The sequence below is a fragment of the Balaenoptera physalus genome (assembly GCF_965194825.1).
Source record: "Balaenoptera physalus genome assembly, chromosome: 4".
Lineage (NCBI taxonomy): Eukaryota > Metazoa > Chordata > Mammalia > Artiodactyla > Balaenopteridae > Balaenoptera > Balaenoptera physalus.
In genome coordinates, this window is record NC_138891.1 from 74,285,271 (window position 1) to 74,304,132 (window position 18,862).

Sequence of the window (18,862 nt, forward strand, 5' to 3'; positions counted from 1 at the left end):
GGTTCAGTGGGAAAGAATCCACCTGCCAATGTAGGGGACACGGGTTCGATCCCTAGTCTGGGAAGATCCTACATCCTGTGGAACAACTAAGCCCGTGCACCACAACTACTGAGCCCGCACGCCTAGAACCCGTGCTCTGCAACAGGAGAAGCCTGTGCACCATGACAAAGAGTAGCCCCCCCTCGCCACAACTAGAGAAAGCCCGCACACAGTAACGAAGACCCAACGCAGCCAAAAATAAATAAAATTAAATCTTTAAAAAAAGAAAGGAAAAAAGAAATATTGCAAGTATACTAAAAAGTTCAGAGAAGGATTGTTCTTTATTAATCATTTTTAAGGTGGAGGCAGAGCGACGAGCCAACGAGGAAGAAGAAAACAAAGCCAGTGAAGAATACATACAGAGATTACTGGCAGAGGAGGAAGAAGAGGAAAAGAGACAGGCAGAAAAAAGGCAAAGAGAGATGGGAGAACAACTGAAAAGTGATGAAGAGTTGGCAAGAAAGCTAAGCCTTAATATTGTAAGTTTTAAGGAAGAACTTTGAATTATTTACATTCCTATTGCTTTGACTATGTGATTTTGAACAATCTAAAAAGGAAGCATTCACCATAACTAGAAACTATTTCTGACATATTTGCTCTACTTAAAGCAAAACTTTTTTGGCATACTGTTATATATTTGCTCTAATCCAAGTATGCTTTAAAAAACCATTTTGTAAGTTGTTAGTAAATTCAGTTATGCAGGAAAGCTATTCAGTGGAAAATGAAAGCTCCATTTCCTCCCCCACTTCTCCACTCCTATTCCTATTCCTTTACATCAGTCTCTTTCCCCAAAGGTTAGCACTATTAACAGCTTCTTATAACTTTTTTTTTTTTTTTACCTGAAAAGGATGTGTGAATCACACTGTTTTTCTCCTGACCTTTTTCACTCGCTATTTCTTAGAGATTTTTCCTATTATATTACTACATATAGTATATAATTCTTCTGTAAGAGTCGCAAAATATTCCTTTGTATGGATGCAGATCACTTTTTGAAAGTGAAGCACATTAAATTTTTTTTTAACTTCTTTTTTTTCCCTGGCCATGCTGTGTGGCTTGCGGGATCTTAGTTCCCCAACCAGGGATCAAACCAGTGTCCCCTGTAGTGCAAGTGCAGTCTTAACTGTGCTTCCCTGGACCACCAGGGAAGTCCCTAAATTCTTAAATAACATATTAAACCTGGATTTTGTTATCTTGCCATAGTTAAATTACTGCCCAGGGGACAATGAATTAAAGAAAGGATGATAAAACACATACTGTAAGACCAAAGGATACAGTGGGACCCAATGATTTGAAAGAACCTGGCAGAATCACGTAGTTCTTTTAAAATACAGAATCTCTGGGGATGGGATTTAGGGAATACCACTCCCAGAGGCATCTAGGGAAGTCTGATGTACGTTCAGGTTTGAGAGCCTCTAAAAACAATTCCTCTGCTTTCAAACAACAAATATCTTAAAATATACTTACCAAAATGAAGTATATCCAGAATTGGATATTGTTGGAATTGGAATTGGTTGTGGGTTTTTTCCCCCATTTTTGAGAGGTCTGCCATTCATAATAATATACCCAAGTTTTAGATTATATGCCCTTTTTAAGAATGTATTTCCTTTTAAAATTTAAGTGGAATAGCTTTGGAGCAGTACACAATTGAGAAATTAAATAAAAGACATAGACCATGGAACTTCCCTGGCAGTCCAGTGGTTAGGACTTGGCGCTTTCACTGCCATGGCCCTGGGTTCAATCCCTGGTTGGGGACTGAGATCCTGTAAGCTGCACAGCATGGCCAAAAAAAAAAGACATAGATCAATAGAATAACAAATGGGATAGGAGAGAAAATATATCAGAGAGGAAAATCTGGGGTCAACTTTGTCTTTCAAGAGTTATTGTTTTAATTCTTCGTGTTTTCACATGGGATTATAAGAGCAGATCTGCTGATATTTTAAAATAATTTTTGGTTTACTTGTAAAAGTTTGGTGGTCCTAGGCCAAATGTCTACCACCACCAAGTATATTAATTTTTCCAATGGTATAGTAAGAAACTTATGAGACTGCCATTAGACAGCAAGTAAATATTGATGATATTTATTGGTATGCCCTTAAATCCCCAAATTAAATTATTTTACATAAAATAAATTTTATTCCAGGTATCGCCACAGCTCTGAATTTTTCCCTACAGATTAAGGTAGTTATAAATATGAAATTATTCATTAGAAAAGTTAGCAGAAATTATCAGCTAATGAGATTAGTATCATTATGCTCTTTGTGTTTATAATGTAGAGTAAAAATGCAATTTAGACCAACTTAGATAAACTTTATCTTGTTTATATTAATTTTTGCATGGTCAGTATTATTCAAAGGATGTATAGAATTTAATAATTCCTGAAAAATTCTATTGTGGATTCTGAATTGATTAATAGCTTATTTTATTTTAAAATTGTTTTATGCTTTTTCTGCTGTTGAAGAACAATTTCTGTGAGGGAAGTATTTTGGCTTCGCCCTTGAATTCTGAAAAATCTGATCCAGTCACAACCAAGTCACAGAAGAAAAGTAAGAACAAACAAACAAACACTGGAGATATTCAGAAGTAAGTGAATATAGTTTACTGCTATATCAAAATTTGGCCCGTCAGCTCTGCATGAAAACCCTCCAGATGGTCTGAGGTTGATGTAAAGTGAAAATAAGAGAGATGCTCACATAGCATAGATTCCTGGCTAGCATGAAGAGGGATGTGAAGCCTTTTCTATCTTGATTGCTCAGGATTTCCATGTTGTTCCCATTTCCTTTTTCTCTTGATTTAGATTCAAGTGAGAATCTAGTTCCATATAAGGTCATTCTCATTGAAGGAGTTTACAGTTTGGCATCTAGATCATTACCCCACCCTCTTTTTCCCAGTTTATATATTACATTTCTTCCCTACTGTACAAAAAACATGAGTCAGGTAGTCAACAGTGGAGTGAATTTAGTTGCCCCAGAGTGCCCCTCTTAGCAGCAGGAAGAGTTGATGACTCTATGAGTATATAAGCTTTTCCATAGTAATTCATAGTTGAAAAAGTTTATCAACTACAATCTAGACTTCAAAAACATGCAAGGGCTTTTGATTCAACTGGGTAAATATGTGCAGGTAATTTGCCTCCTTGTAAAATTCATAGAAATTTAGGATTTGAGATGGTGGAAACTTGGGACAGGGAGATGGAGATAGATGGGAAGAGGGCAGCATTAAATGAGGTGGTTGCTATTAAAAGAAGAAGTAGATATGCAACATCAATATTGTTAATGCCTGATATAATGCAAAGTAGAAGTCGAGAAAAACCATTAAAAGGAGAAAACCAGGGATATTTCATATTGATATAATACTATTCTGCATAAAGGATATAACTGTCATGAATCTTCATGAATCTAAATATATATTGTGAAATATATAAAGATAAAAATTTACTAGAAATATAAGAATAAACTGATGAATTTAAAAGCAGAAATTGAAGAAACTTGAGAAACTGGTGGATTAAAGGTACACAAAGTTAAAAACAGATAAGGTCTAGTCTCTGGAATATATAAAGAATTCTTAAAAATAAACAACAAACTAGATAGAAGTGATGGTTGCACAACTTTGTAAATGTACTAAATGTATGCTTTAAAATGGTTAATTTTATGTTATATGAATTTCACCTCAAATTTAAAATAATTAACAAAAAAGATTACTAAAGTGTTTTGAAAATTAAGAAAAACTACTAGGTAGCTCATTGGTTAAAGAATAAATCTTGATAGAAACATAGAACTGAAAACATTATGCATCAGACCTTCTGAGATATGGCTGAAGTAGTATTTAGAAGGCTTTAAATGCCATATCAGAAAAAGAAGAAAGAATGAATATATATCTAAAATGACAAGTCCATGACAAAAAAGAAGCGGACTCACAGGCTGGTAACTAGTGGTTACCAGTGGGGTGAGGGAAGGGGGGAGGGGCAATATAGGAGTAGGGGATTAAGAGGTACAGGTATTAGGTATAAAGTAAGCTACAAGGATATATTGTACAACACAAGGAATATAACAAATATTTTACAATAAAGATAAACGGAATATAACCTTTAAAAATGTGAATCACTGTATTGTACACCTGTAATTTACATGATATTGTATATCAACTATACTTCAATTAAAAAAAAAAAAACAACAGGACTTCCCTGGTGGCACAGTGATTGAGAATCCGCCTGCCAATGCAGGGGACATGGGTTCAAGCCCTGGTCCGGGAGGATCCCACATGCTGCGGAGCAGCTAAGCCCATGCACCATAACTACTGAGCCTGCACTCTAGAGCCCGTGCGCCACAACTACTGAGCCCGTGTGCCACAACTACTGAAGCCCGCACGCCTAGAGCCCGTGCTTCACAACAAGAGAAGCCACCGCAATGAGAAGCACGCACACCACAACAAAGAGTAGCCCCCGCTCGCCACAACTAGAGAAAGCCCACGTGCAGCAGCGAAGACCCAGTGCAGCCAAAAATAAATAAATAAAATAAATAAATTTATTTTTTAAAAAAGTCTTTTGCAAACGTAAGAACAAAGATTCTGTTTGTAGTAGCATCAGAAAATAAAAAGTACTTAGAAATAAATTTATTGAAAAATCTAAAAGTCCTTATGGAGCATGTTATAAAATTTTACTATATTAAAGAAATACGTAGTAGTTGTAGGTTGGAAGATGTCTAATGTTACAAAATTGCTTAATGTCAGATCTCTCCAAACTGATCTATAGGTTAAATGCATTTGAAATCAGAATCCCAACCTTTTTGTTGTTGTTGTTGTTGTTGTTGTTGTTTTTGGGGGTGTTCTTTTTTGGGCTTGCCACGTGGCATATGGGATCTTAGTTCCCTGACCAGGGATCAAACCCACGCCCCCTGCAGTGGAAGCACAGTCTTAACCACTGGCCTGCCAGGGAAGTCCCACCAACCTTTTTTTTTTCCTTGCATTCTGATTTTAAAATTTATATGGAAGAGAAAGGGCCTTCAGATACTCCTGATGAAAAATAAAATGTGTGGTGGAGGTATGGATGCTTCACATTTATAGTAAGTAAACATATGTGGTATTTGCACCGGGATGGATAGACAAAATGATGAGACAAAATAATAGATAGCTTAGAAACACACCACAGTTTATAGAACCTTTATGCTAGCTTTTGTGTTTTTAAAATATGTTCACAAATCTTTGATATTTCTCCCTTCAAAAGACTGAGCCTAATTCCCCTCCCCTTGAATGTGGGCTGGACTTAAGTATACACATAGAATTACCAGAAGGGACATTGTACACTTCAGAGACTAAGTCCTAAAGTGACTTTTCTCTTTTGGATTATTTGCTCTGGGAAAGTTAGCTGTCATGTTGTGAGCAGCCCTATGGAAAGTCCCACATGGTAAGGAACTGGGGCCTTCTGCCAACAACCAGTAAGGAAGTGAGACCTCCAGAATAGCCTTTGTGCATGAGCCTGGATGGAAGGTGATCCTTTAGCCCCAGTCAGGCTACTGACCAGATGACTGACCAGCATCTTGACTGGACCCTCATGAAAATCCTGAGCCAGAACTACCCTGCTAAGCTGCTCTTGAATTCCTGACCCTCAGAAACTATGAGATAATGTTTGTTGGTTTAAGCCACTAAGTTTTGGGGTACTTTGGATAACCAACACAGTAGTCACCGTTGCTGGTCAGTGGAGAAAGGATGTACTTGTCAATAAATGCCTGTGGGACAGTGGATAATATGGGGGGGAAATTAGCTTGGACCTCGATTCATACTATCTATAAAAATTAAGGTGAATTAAAGACCTATTAAAAAGACAAGGGAATTCCCTGGTGGTCCAGTGGTTAGGACTCGGCACTTTCACTGCCGAGTTCAATCCCTGGTCCGGGAACTAAGATCCAGCAAGCCGTGCAGCACGGCATACGTAAATAAATAAGTAAATATGTAAATATATACATACATACATAAAATAAATCTTTAGGAAGGTAACAAAGAATATCTGTAGAGAGGGATGCTTTAAGGAGCAAAACAAATAGACTATAATAAGATTAAAAATGTCTTTATCAAAATACCTTTAGGGAATAAAAAGATAAGCTGCCCTCTAAAAGAAGATATTTCAACTTACTTACTGGAAAAAGTTTATTGTTAAAGAATACCCACCTATTTGTGAGAAAAAGACAGCTACAGAAAAAGAGGCAAAAAATTTTGACATCACAGAACACGAAAGCTGAAGGCCAATACATATGTGAAAAGATTGAACTTTATTAGTAATCAAGGACATTTTAATTTAAATTACAGTGAGGCAGATATAGAGAACAGACTTGGGGTTGTCCAGGGGGAGTGTGAGTCGGGGAGGGAAGGATTGGGAGTTTGGGATTAGCAGATGCAAACTATTATATATAGGATGGGTAAACAACAAGGTCCTACTAGGAACACAGGGAACTACATTCAATATCCTGTGATAAACCGTAATGGAAAAGAGTATATATATATCTGTATAACTGAATCACTTTGCTGTACAGCAGAAATTAACACATTAACACATTGTAAATCAACTATACTTCAATAGAATTTTTAAAAAATTACAGTGAGGTCATTTCACATATACAAATATTGAATCATTATGTTGTATACCTGATACTAATATAATGTCATATGTCAATTACACCTCAATAAAAACAACAATAAAATAACGATGAGGTAACATTTCATACTCACCCTATTGGAAAAATTAAACTTTCTGGCAATATTAGGTATCCTAGAGGATAAGGAGCACTTACACTCTAGGTGGGAGTGTAAAAGGTTGATGCTCTTTGACTGTAGTATAGACACTAAAACCCCAGAAGACATGTGCAGGAATGTTCCCAGCAGTACTATTAGTAACAGTAAAGAGCCAGAAGCACCCACATGTCCAACAATAGACCAGAATACTGTTACTTTCCAGCAATGAAAATGAATTCTGGCTAAGGAAAACATGCCTGATTCAGGAAGGTGCTGTGTGAAGTCAAGTTGTGGAAAGATACGTGTAGTATGATTCCATATACGTAAAGTTCAGAAATCATGCAGTACTAAGCAAAAAGTGTTTAGGGGTACTAGTGTGTGGTAAGACTATTTTTAAAAGCAAGACATAAGACTAACACATTATAAAACAACTACACCCCAATAAAAGTAAAGTAAAATAGACCAAGGGAAAAATAAATAAATAAAAGCAAGAGATAAGAGCATTTCAGGATAGTTGTAGCCTGTCAGCTGGGGCACAAAGAGAAGCCCCCATAAAGAATTTTAAAATCAGTGATTTTTTTCCCCTTAAACTGAGTGGTAAGTATAAGGGTTTTTACAATAATATAAGATTTTAAAACTTCTTTAAAAGTATATATATATTAATCTTAAATGTAACTTCTGGAGAATTTTTACATATGTATAAACCACACTCCAGATTAAGATACAGACTGTTTCCAAAAGGTTCACTCGTATCCTTTCCCAGACAGTATCTCCCTCCCTGTAACTGTGATGTATTAGTCATCAGTTTTATACATATTAGTGTATACATGTCAATCCCAATCGCCCAATTCCTCACACCACCACCACCACCACCCCTTACATAGATTTTGTAACTATTTTCTTGTAAACTATTTGTTTTTATGAGGTAGGCCTATGTATATAGTTTTTTATAAAGATCTATAAGACATAAGTGAAAAAAGGAAATCACAGAAGAATGATTGCTTTAAAAAAAGTGTGCAGTATATAGAAATAATTTTTTAAAAACTTGGTTACATATGAGGAAGCAAATAGGAATGGAAAGGGATGATGACATATTTGCTACATGTATTCATATATTACTTGGTTATTATAAATAAACAATATCCCAGAGAGTTCACAAATCTTCGCCAATTATGTTAGATGGGTATCTGATCACACTTTGTTTTGTTTTCTGCTTATGGATTTCTGAACAGCTATTAAGCTGTAATAATTCTATGTTGGTTTTAATATACTTGGTTACTAATATCTAACATTGGCAGAAGGAATTCTTCAGCTTTGGGAAACAAAATTAAAATGAGACTAAACCTGGACTCCTGTTTTATCAACTGAGAGGTAGTTCTTGTTCTCATAAGTTTTCAGAGTAAATATTTAGGTTGATGCAACTAAATATGCGGTTTAGATACTATTTTATCTATAAGGGATATTTATTCTTTATATGAGATCTTTGTCTAGATTTTATTTTAATGTGATATATGCTACACGTTCGTGCTTTGGACACAATGGAACTTATGATTTTACATATTTGCAATCAGACATTTTTCCATTTTTTTCTTTAATTATAAAAGCTAGCCGCTCTTAGAAAATCACCCAAAGTTACCACCACTTGAAGACAGCCAACATTTGTGCCATTTTTGAGCATAGTTGTGTATGTGTTTGGATTTTTTTTTACAAAATCCAAACAAAATCCAAAAAAACATATTTAAAAAATATACCTAACCTCTTATGACCTGTCCTTTTATTCCCATTTCTTTTGTTTTCCATTATATTACAGACTTAATATTTTCAGTGGCAAACAGCCTATTAAAGATGCTTAGATATTTAGAGATGTGCTCTTGTGCTGATACATTGATAAATCTTTTATATCTCTAAGTAGATAGTTGATATAAAATATGTATATAATAAAATCTCTATACCAAAATGGTAAAGAATCTAATCATAGACCATTTTTCAAATAGAGGTACAAACTGTAGAATTTCTGGCATTAAAAAGAAACTAACATATTCCTTCTCCTGACTTAAAATGTCATTTCCATTACTTTTGGGAAGACTGTACAGTCTTACGTCGTTTTGATGCTAGTACCTACCTGTTTAAATTCTTTTGAGAATTAAGGAATAATTTAGATTTGACTTTTACTTCCTTTTCTGCTATTTTTCACTAAAATATATCAATACTCAGACTTCTAAGTTTTGCTCCAGAAATAGACCAAAATACCTGAGACAGGGAGATGAAATACACTCTTTCTCATAAATCAGCCAAGCAGCAAGCCAGACAGCCTTCAGCATAAATACCTAATCTGGCTTTATTATATTGGATACATGCCACTTGTGTTTCAAAGCATTCAAATTTTGGCAAACTTTTTTTCTTTTTTAAGGTATTTGTCACCTAAATCTCAACTTGGGTCAGCATCACAGTCTGAAGTTGTACAAGAAGATAGGAAAGACTCTATGTCTAAGGTATGTGGATGCTAAAGATGTTCTTGGCTTGGCAGGTTTATTAATGCTATAGATTGTTAATACTTGCAGTTTCCTAACTTTTTTTTTTTTTTTTTTATAATATTGGCCAAGGGAGGGATTATTTAAATTGAATTATCTATCTATGAGATGAAAGTATGCTCCTCTCCATAAGCCTTCTTTTTTTTTTTTTTAATTTATTTTATTGATTTATGGCTGTGTTGGGTCTTTGTTTCTGTGTGAGGGCTTTCTCTAGTTGTGGCAAGTGGGGGCCACTCTTCATCGCGGTGCGCGGGCCTCTCACTATCGCGGCCTCTCTTCTTGCGGAGCACAGGCTCCAGACGCGCAGGCCCAGTAATTGTGGCTCACGGGCCCAGTTGCTCCGCGGCATGTGGGATCTTCCCAGACCAGGGCTCGAACCCATGTCCCCTGCATTGGCAGGCAGATTCTCAACCACTGCGCCACCAGGGAAGCCCCTCCTAACTTTTTTTTAAGTCACTATGGTAAATGGAACAACCTTTCTTAGTCACCTTAGGCTCACTTAGGCTAGGAGTCAGCAGACCTTTTGTCTTAAGAGCCAGATAGTAAATATTTTAGGCTTTGTGGCCCAAATGGTCTCAGTCACAACTGTTCAGTGATGCTGTTGTCATTTGAAAGCATCCATAACAATATGTAAACAAATGAGCTTGTCTTTGTTCCAGTAAAACTGTACAAAAATAAGCACCAGGCTGAATTTGGTCCATGGGCCATAGTTTGTAGATCCCTGACTGAGATCATCAGACTCACAAAACTAAACAGGCTACCCCTGGTGCCAGCTTCACGTAAAGGATTACACAATGGTGAACAAAGCGTGCACGTAGGGTAGCATCAGACATCAGGCATATCTGTTCAGCAAGAGTCCTCACTGCAGAGCTCCTAAGTGATGGCCTGGAAGCAAGACCATGCAGAGGAGTGTAGTAACCACCAGACTTAGAAGTCCCATGCCCCATAAGAGTAAATTATTTACTGTAACAACTCATGGGTGTGGCTTCCAGGGGTCCTGGGAAGGAACACAGCCAATCAAAGAGTTGTAAGTCACTTACAGAAGCCCTGAGCTTTGGCTTCCTGCAAGGTATTTATAGATCACTCCTAGTTCTCCTAGTACAGATGCAGTTCACCAGTAAGAGTCATTTTTACCATAAGCTATGTGGCCGAGTAACACAGGTGACATTTCACCTCCATCAGGCTTCCAGGAAAATAGAACTAGGAAAAGCCAGCTGACACCAAGGTCAGTTTCCTACATGGAAGTTTTATTAACCCTTTACTCACAGGTTCCTAAACTTTTTTCAGTTTAGCTAGGTGGTTTTATAGCACCTAACATTTAATGGACATTTATGTGCCAAATAATGTATTTATTTTCTTTAATCTTCATTACAACCACCAACTCTGTAAGGTACCCTTCTTGTGCCCAATTATAGTTGAGAAAACTGAGGCATGCAGAGGCAAGAGAATTGCTCAGAGTCCCTTAAGTAGAGGTAATAGAGGGAGAATTCAAGTCCAGATGGTCTGGCTCATGCTGGAACTAAGGATTGATGGGAGAGGCATTGTAGGCTGGGATTTTTTTTTTCCTATCCTGGTGTTAATATTCACAGCAAAACTAGGTAAGCAACCTAGAATTTGTCCAATCCAAACTACATTGGTTCATAAAAATGTTATGAGGAATGATAAATGCAAAGCAAAGTAGGTAAAAGAACAGATTTAAGATCGCAAACAAGGAGTAATTTTTGTTTTGAAGCAAGTTCTCATTGAAGCCTTTCTTCTTATTTATTTATTTACTTAATTTATTTATTTGTTTGTTTGGTTGGTTGCACTAGGTCTTAGTTGCAGCATGCCTTAGTTGCGGCTCTCTGGCTCCTTAGTTGTAGCATGCATGTGGGATCTAGTTCCCTGACCAGGAATCGAACCTGGGCCTCCTGCATTGGGAGCGTGGAGTCTTAACCACTGCGCCACCAGGGAAGTCCTGAAACCTTTCTTCTTAAGGCTTTCCCAGGGTCAAAACTAATCCTAGGTCTTAACTTACCCAAGACCTGTAAGTGAGAAGAATTATACTGGCTAAAGCAAGGGTTCTTAACCTAAGGTCTGTGGGTAGAATCCACAGAGTACACATGAACATGGATATAAGGAAAAGTTTATCTTTACTTCCACCTGACTTCTCATTTTAGCGTTTCCTTTAGTTATGAATGTAGGCAGCAAACCAGTAAACCATAATACTGTTAACAGTACCTGTGACTTTGTCACCAATAGATAACACAGGTTTTTAATCACATTACATTTGTTGCAGATCTCTTGAAATATCATTTATACTCATCCCTCCTTCAGTGTTACCAATTATTAGACTTGCCACTAGATCTTATTACTTAATGTATTAATAGATATGCATTATTACATCATAAATTGTAAGATTTTAATAATTGTGTTGCAATATAAATTGTTCCCTATGTATGTATGTATGTGTGTGTGTGTATGTATTTATTTTTGGATGCGTTGGGTCTTTGTTGCTGCGCGCGGGCTTTCGCTAGTTGCAACCAGTGAGGGCTTGTCTCTGTTGCGGTATGTGAGCTTCTCACTGCAGTGGCTTCTCTTGTTGCAGAGCATGGACTCTAGGTGCGTGGGCTTTAGTAGTTGTGGGGCACGGGCTTAGTTGTTTCGCGGCATGTGGGATCTTCCCAGATCAGGGCTCGAACCCATGTCCCCTGCATTGGCAGGCGGATTCTTAACCACTGAGCCACCAGGGAAGTCCCCCTATGTATTTATTTTTATGTTTAAAAATATTATTCTCAAAGAGGTCTGTAAGCTTCACAAAAATGCCAAAAGGAGGAAGGTTTGTGACACAAAAGGGATTAAAAATCCCTGGGCTAGAGGAAGTTTGTAAGATGAGAAGTCAAGTCATGGTGCCAGCTCCTGGCCATATATAGAACTAGTTTGTGGATTTTAAACTGTAGGTTTTCATGGGAGTGAAAATGAAGAAATACCTTAATCTAAATTGGCACACAGAATAAAAATACTATTAAGAATTAATATATCTTATTAGTAGTAATAATAATTACTTTATAGTGACAACTCAGCTTTGGTATCAGTGTAATTAGACTTATGTATTACGACTTGATGTTTTCCCCTGGTTCACTCAATGTTTTTCTGTTTTCTACAGGAAACTGACAGCAGTGATGTGAAGAGCCCTACATGGCAAGACACAGAAATTGAGGAAGATATGCCAACACTTTCTCCTCAGATATACCTTGAAGTTCAAGAACAAGGTGCACAATCTTCAGTGGAGTCACCTATGCCTCAGTTATGTGCCAGTGGTAGAGAATGGTGCCTTGAAGGAAAAGTCAAAACAAGACCAATCAATCATGAAAAAGAGTTATGTGTCATAAATCATGAGGGACCTGAAGCCAGAGTTCCCTACTCTGGAGAAGCTGCAGTTAAGCCTTGTGGCAAAGCAGAGAGTCGGTGCACTGTATCAGATATGACACAGATAATTAGAAATAACACAGTTGAGACAGAAAATGAAGAGTCTCACCTACTGATCAGTAAAGATATCTCCAAAAGAAAAAACCAGGAATCTTTGTCTGAAGCAGTCAGGGATCCATGCTTTTCTGCAAAAAGAAGAAAAATGTTCCCCAAAGCTTCCTCAGACCAAGAAGAAACAGAAATCAACGTTACCCAAAAACTGATAGATTTGGAATGTCTACTTTTTGAGAGACGTAAACAAGAAGAACAGGACAGGTTATTAGCATTACAGCTTCAGAAAGAGGTGGATCAAGAACAAATGAGGCCAAACCGGCAAAAAGGATCCCCAGATGGATATCAGTTACGTGCTACGTCCTCACCTCCAGACAAATTACTAAATGGACAAAGGAAGAATTCCAAAGATAGAAACCTCAAAAGACAAACTGATCTAGAGCATCCAAAACCTAGGAGGGGCTCAAAAAATGAAAATTGGCAACCTTCTTTTAAGATCCAGTTGAAACGTTCAGTTAATGGAAGAAAGATAACAAACTCTACTAGAGATAATTGTAATGTACCTAAAACTCCTCATTCCCTACAGCCTAGTAAGTCACAGAAAAGTATTTTTCAGATGTTTCAGAGATACACAAAGTAGTGCTTGGGTAAGGGGAGTGTTGTATAATCTAGTGAAGCTCTCTATCATAGATTCTTTATAAATTTTTCATTAATTCTGCTCCGTGGGCATACTCACTGTCCTTAATTAAAGGACGGCGTGATATCAGGGGAGGAATATACAAATGTGTTTCTGCCAAACTCGGTTGTAAGCAAGAGTCCCACTCCTTTCCTTTTTCAATAACTGATGTACTAAGTTTAAGTTGACAGTCCTTATGGATATAAAAATGCCTTGGCCATCTCCCAAGAAATCTTCATTTCCATGCATTTCCCCCCATATGCATGTTTTGTGGCCTTCACGCACCTTTTTGTACTGACTAGTAATCAAAGCAACATTATAATATACCAAGTAGCTAAGGAATCCAGGCAAGGTTTAGAATCTAAGTTTTCTTGCAACTTTCCCATATATTTGCAGAGCACTTGAAGTACATCTTCCATAACACCAAAGTAATCTAATTTCCATGTCCACTTCAATTACTTTAAGTATTACAGCATGTTTTTTTTACTTAAAATGGGTTAGGATCAACGTGAAAGCAGAAAAATCAGAGTTTTCTGGAAAATTAGGACTTAGTTGACAGAAAGGAAACTAGACTCTTGATGCAAAAGTAGCTAAGCTTGGGATGAGGCTGAGTGGGGTAGATTGACAACTTGGAGGCCTTGAAACTGAGTGGATGATCAGACAACTGGGTCCAGGCTGGAGTAGCAGGTATAGTTTGGCAAAGTATTCTTCCTCGTGCTTTCTTTGCTAGATGGCACAGAAAACATTTGGGTTTTAACAGCTTTTCATACCATAGTATCTAATCTGCTATTCCAAAAAAAAGGGGGAATTTACTGTAGAAGAGTTATGTCGCAGTATCCTATGTTGTAGAACCTGACTAATCATGTGTTTATTTCCTTATGTTAACCTTTGTATTGATACTGACTTTTATTTGTGTTTATGGACAAAAATAGAAAGTATGATATTTGGGTTTTGCCCTGTCTTACCCCCGAAAGTTAAATCAGAAGGCTGCGATTTCATTTTGTGAAATTTAACTTAGAGACTATTAATCTTTTGTTTCATTAATATGAACAACTTTGAGCAAACAACCTTTTTAACAGCGTTGCTGCTGATATCTAGTTAGCCATCCTTTTAAGGTAATAATGCAATAAAATGTCCTAGAGCTAATAATTCTAGCTTAAATTTGTCAGTGTTTTTATACATAATTAAGATTTTTTTCCTCCAAATTTTGTAACTGAAATTCTGTAATCTTTGCATACTTGATGGTGTGTACTTCAATATTGATTGGGTAATTATGGGTAGAATTCTGATGCTAATTTAAAATTTAGTTTGCCCTTTCTCAAAAGTGATTGTCCCCTGAGTAATGATTGTGCTGAAATGAAGTGTAGTTAGAAACTAACCAAATTTGTTTAAAATAGACTAAAATATATATATCTTTTCATCAAACCAATATTTTTTAAGACCAATTTTGCTTTACATTTTAGTGACTCTTCAAATTAAAAGTTATATAATTAAATCTTCCTGGAATAGTCCATGACCAAAAAGGGGGGAAAACAGTGTAATGTATTTAGGATTTACATATATAACCACTTATTTGTCTGTGAAGAAGTCTTCCTGACTAAAGCTGGTTTTAAGATAAATTTTAATTTCTCAATTAGTCTTTCTGATACTACCATGTATGCATTTTTGTGAGAAACTAGTAAATGTTTTGTGTCAGTCATTAGAATTTATTGATACTTTCCTCCCATTTTTGTGGAAGGAATATGAGAGTGTTTAATTTCTCAGGGAGTGCTAAAACTATGCAGAGGTTGAGAATCTGAAAATTAAAATAATTATTAAAAATTGAAATGGACTATGTGTTTTTCACAGTTAAAAATAAAAATTAACACATGAAAATTAAAAGTTCTGCATAACAAAAACTACCATAAAGGAAAATTGGAAGACATGGCAAACTTGAGAAGAAATAGATACAACTCATCACAAAGAGCTAATTTCCTTTATATAAAGTGTCTGCCAATACGTTTAGAAAAAGACTAACAACCCAAAAGGAAAATTAGAAAAGTTTATGTTCCCAAGAAACATAGTTCCCAGGAAAGGAAATATAAGTGGCTCTAATGTGTGAAAAGATGCATAGTATCACTTATACTAATACATTTTTCCACCCTTCAGATTAGTAAAGGTGTTTTGTATTTTGGTTTTTTTTTTTTCCCCCAATCTTGGCAAGCATGTAGGTAAATAGGCACTCTTATATGTTGCTTAGTATGAATAGAAACTTTTAAAGCCCTAGAGAGGTAACCTTGGCAATCTACCTTTAGGAATTTCTTAAAGCTGTTTTCACATATATGTAGAATGGCATGCATAAAACATTTTTGTTTGGCATTGTTTGTAATAACCAGCTTAGAAACAACCTTAATCATATCAAGAAACACTAAATAAATGATGGTAAAATAGAATACTATACAGCAATTAAGCAAAAAACCCACTTTACTGATATGAAAAGAACTATAAGATATAGAGTTAAACAAAAAATACAAGATGTAGAGTAGTGTACATACTGTGCAACCATTTATCTAAAGAAGAGAAATATATATTTAAGAGAGAGATAAACAGTGTTGCCAGCAGGGAGAGAAACTGGGTGGCTGGGAGACAGGAGTGGAAGAATGACTTTTCTCTATATGTTCTTTTATACTTTTAAAATTTTCAATCATATTGAATATATCGTCTCAAAATTTAAATGTTCTTAAAATATTACAAGATTAAGGATACTTAGGCATCTCAACCTATACCACTCTAGATAGTCCTTTTTTGCCTTTAAATTCTAAGAATCATAATTTAGGAAGGTTTTTCAGTGCAAAAAAAAAATAGTGCGAATTTTTGGAAATAGCGTTGTGAATGAATTTGAATATATTTAGCTTTAATATACTATTTTTCAATTATTTGAAAGCAAAGCTTATGCTTTTCAGGTAGCAGTGCTGCAGACCTGCAGTCCTGCTGAGAACAATGAGAAAAGCCAGATAAAAATGTAAAATTTTTACATTTAAAAATTAAAATGCTTTACTTAAAAGCATCAGAAAGCTACTTGAAACAATGAGGACTAACTTAGGGGCTAGGATTCTAGAGAGGGGAGATTTGAGAGGTGAACTGACGTTTGCAACCACTTTTTTGCTTGTAGCAGGTGCCTATTCTGAATGCAGAACGAAAATCAGGGCTGCTGCTGGTGAACAGAGAAACCGGCAGAGCTCTTGGCCATCTCATGAAGCTGGAGTGACAGTATTGGAGACTTGAGGGTCATCAAACACAAGGTCGGTTTTCCCATCAAGATAACTGCAGTTTTGAAACTGTTCAGAGCAGATGCTAAAAGGCTGAAAAGCTCTGAAAAGCAGAGAGGAGTTGTCATCAGGCTCACACTGCTGATGAAACAAGAACAGAGTTCAGGACCTACCGGGGAAGGAAGCCTGTTGAACACACCAGGGCTTCAATTGAAAGCCCTAGCACAGAAGTCTGCAAACTGCATCCCAGGGGCCAAATCTGCACGCCGCCAATATTTGTAGGGCCTGTGAGCTAAGAATGGTTTTGAATGGCTCTTCGATTCCTTAGTTCACATATAAGGAATTGAACGATGGGGCTAGTAATTTGTGCCTGAGTTTTGGACCACCAAAACAAGGGCATGTAGTGCAGGAGGGAAGAAAGAATAATTTTCTTCTTAACTTGGTCTCTATCGGTTAATATCACTTTCTTAATCAGTAAATGGGAATCAATGTAACCAAGAGTTGCTATCAAGAGTTAAGGGTAGTGGGACTTCCCTGGTGGTCCAGTGGTTAAGAATCTGCCTTCCAATGCAGGGCACACGGGTTCGATCCCTGGTCGGGGAACTATCCCACATGCTGCGGGGCAAGTAAGCCCGTGTGCCTCAATGAAAGATCCCGCATACCGCAAGAAAGATCCTGTGTGCTGCAAGTAAGACCCGACACAGCCTAATAAATAAATTAATTAATTAAAAAACAAAAGAGTTAAGGGAAGTAATAGAGCACCTGGCACAGGCCTTGACTCAAAAAAGAACCTTAATAAGTGATTTGGGAGAGTTTCACTTTATCCAGTGACTTTGTGTACCGTAAGTACCCACGTGTGGCATCCAGTAAATTGCAAGTTACCTTTTGTCTACTCATGAAGACTACTCACCTCTCCCCTACCAGATGTATCTACAGCTCCGTGTCACAAGAGACCCCTGCCCATAAGTTCCCCTGTGTCACAGTTCCCAGATTGCAAGAGACTTCAGCCTCAGAAGAAACCATTTCTCAGAAATATTTTGTGGCTTCCTCAAATTCCTATACAAGTTCTACACATTTGGTATGCATAAAGGTTTGTCAATCACTACAAACTTTGAAATAGGGAGTTGAGCCACTACTGTATGTTTACCCATATCTTAATTCCTGTGTAAAGATCTTAATAAACAATCATGACTTCAAATTTTGAGTCTGTTTTGTTCTCCCCAACATATATTGCCTTGTTTTGGCAGGACTTGGAGCAACATGGACCCTGAGTTCAACTGAGGGGACCGTTCTCTTACTTTACATTTCACTTTACATTTCTCTTCCACTTGGCTTTTGTGGTCCCAGCCTGCTGCAGTTAGGCTCTATCCATGAAACTAGTTCAATCCAGAAGGTTTTCTCTCAATTGGGGATCATAAATTGAGTTTGCCCATCTTTTGTATCATTCTTCTTCATCTCTTAAGACCCATAAAAAGTTTGGGTGTCTGTTTTTTACTGCAGGATTAGAATCCCACTCCCTGGTCAGTTTATACTAGACAAATGTAGATTATACTGGATCTATTGCTTGGGGTCCACTTAAGAAAACAACCAAAGTAGGTATTTCAACAGAGGAAATGAAGTATAGGAAATTGGTTAGACAGGTGTTGAAACAAGAGAGAACACAGATAACCCAAAGACGATAACTGCAGGAAGTGGCTACCACCCTCAAAGCTGGGAAACACACGGGAAGGGTTTTGGTTACCAGAATGTAGGTGCTCAGGATGTGCGGGAGAGCAGGTCCTGCAGACTTGGTGTTCAGACCTTTGAGAAAGAAACACCTCCCAGCTACTGCTGGTACTCTGAAAGGGTCTGGTGAGTCTGGTTCTAGAAGAGTTGAAGGCATTTGGAAGCTGGGGTCAACCTCCACTGCTGGGGCAACACTGATAGGAACAGCAAAAAAAATGTCCCTTTTTCCCTTCCCTTTTAGTACCTCTTATAGGTAATAGAACTTAATAGGAAGCTTGCTGGCAAAGGAGTCTGGGAGAGTCTGGAAAAGTGTTTTTTATATCCCAGCGGAGTTTAGAATGGCAGGCTTGAGAAGACAGGCAGGAGCTAAGAGGTAAGAGGGGGGAAAAAACAGCAGAGAAGTTTTTCGTAAATGGATTCTAGTACAAAGATGTCCTGAAATCTCTACGGCAAAAACTTGGAAAGTT

The 18,862-nt window shown here is 37.1% G+C and overlaps 1 protein-coding gene across 4 annotated transcripts in view; it reads left to right on the forward strand.

Moving 5' to 3' along the window:
* RNF168 (ring finger protein 168) overlaps positions 1–18,862 on the forward strand; it is a 61,553-nt gene that overhangs the window by 30,640 nt on the left and 12,051 nt on the right. For 2 of the 4 annotated variants that reach the window (XM_082458647.1, XM_082458646.1), the window contains exons 4-8: positions 339–518; positions 2,498–2,619; positions 9,167–9,248; positions 12,433–13,336; positions 16,574–17,868. In XM_082458647.1, the coding sequence (XP_082314773.1) occupies positions 339–518; positions 2,498–2,619; positions 9,167–9,248; positions 12,433–13,336; positions 16,574–16,686 (1,401 nt within the window). In that variant the 3' untranslated portion in view covers positions 16,687–17,868. Of the gene's footprint in view, positions 1–338; positions 519–2,497; positions 2,620–9,166; positions 9,249–12,432; positions 17,869–18,862 lie in introns of those variants that run through there. The other 2 variants (XM_082458648.1, XM_082458649.1) reach the window with 2 other exon arrangements.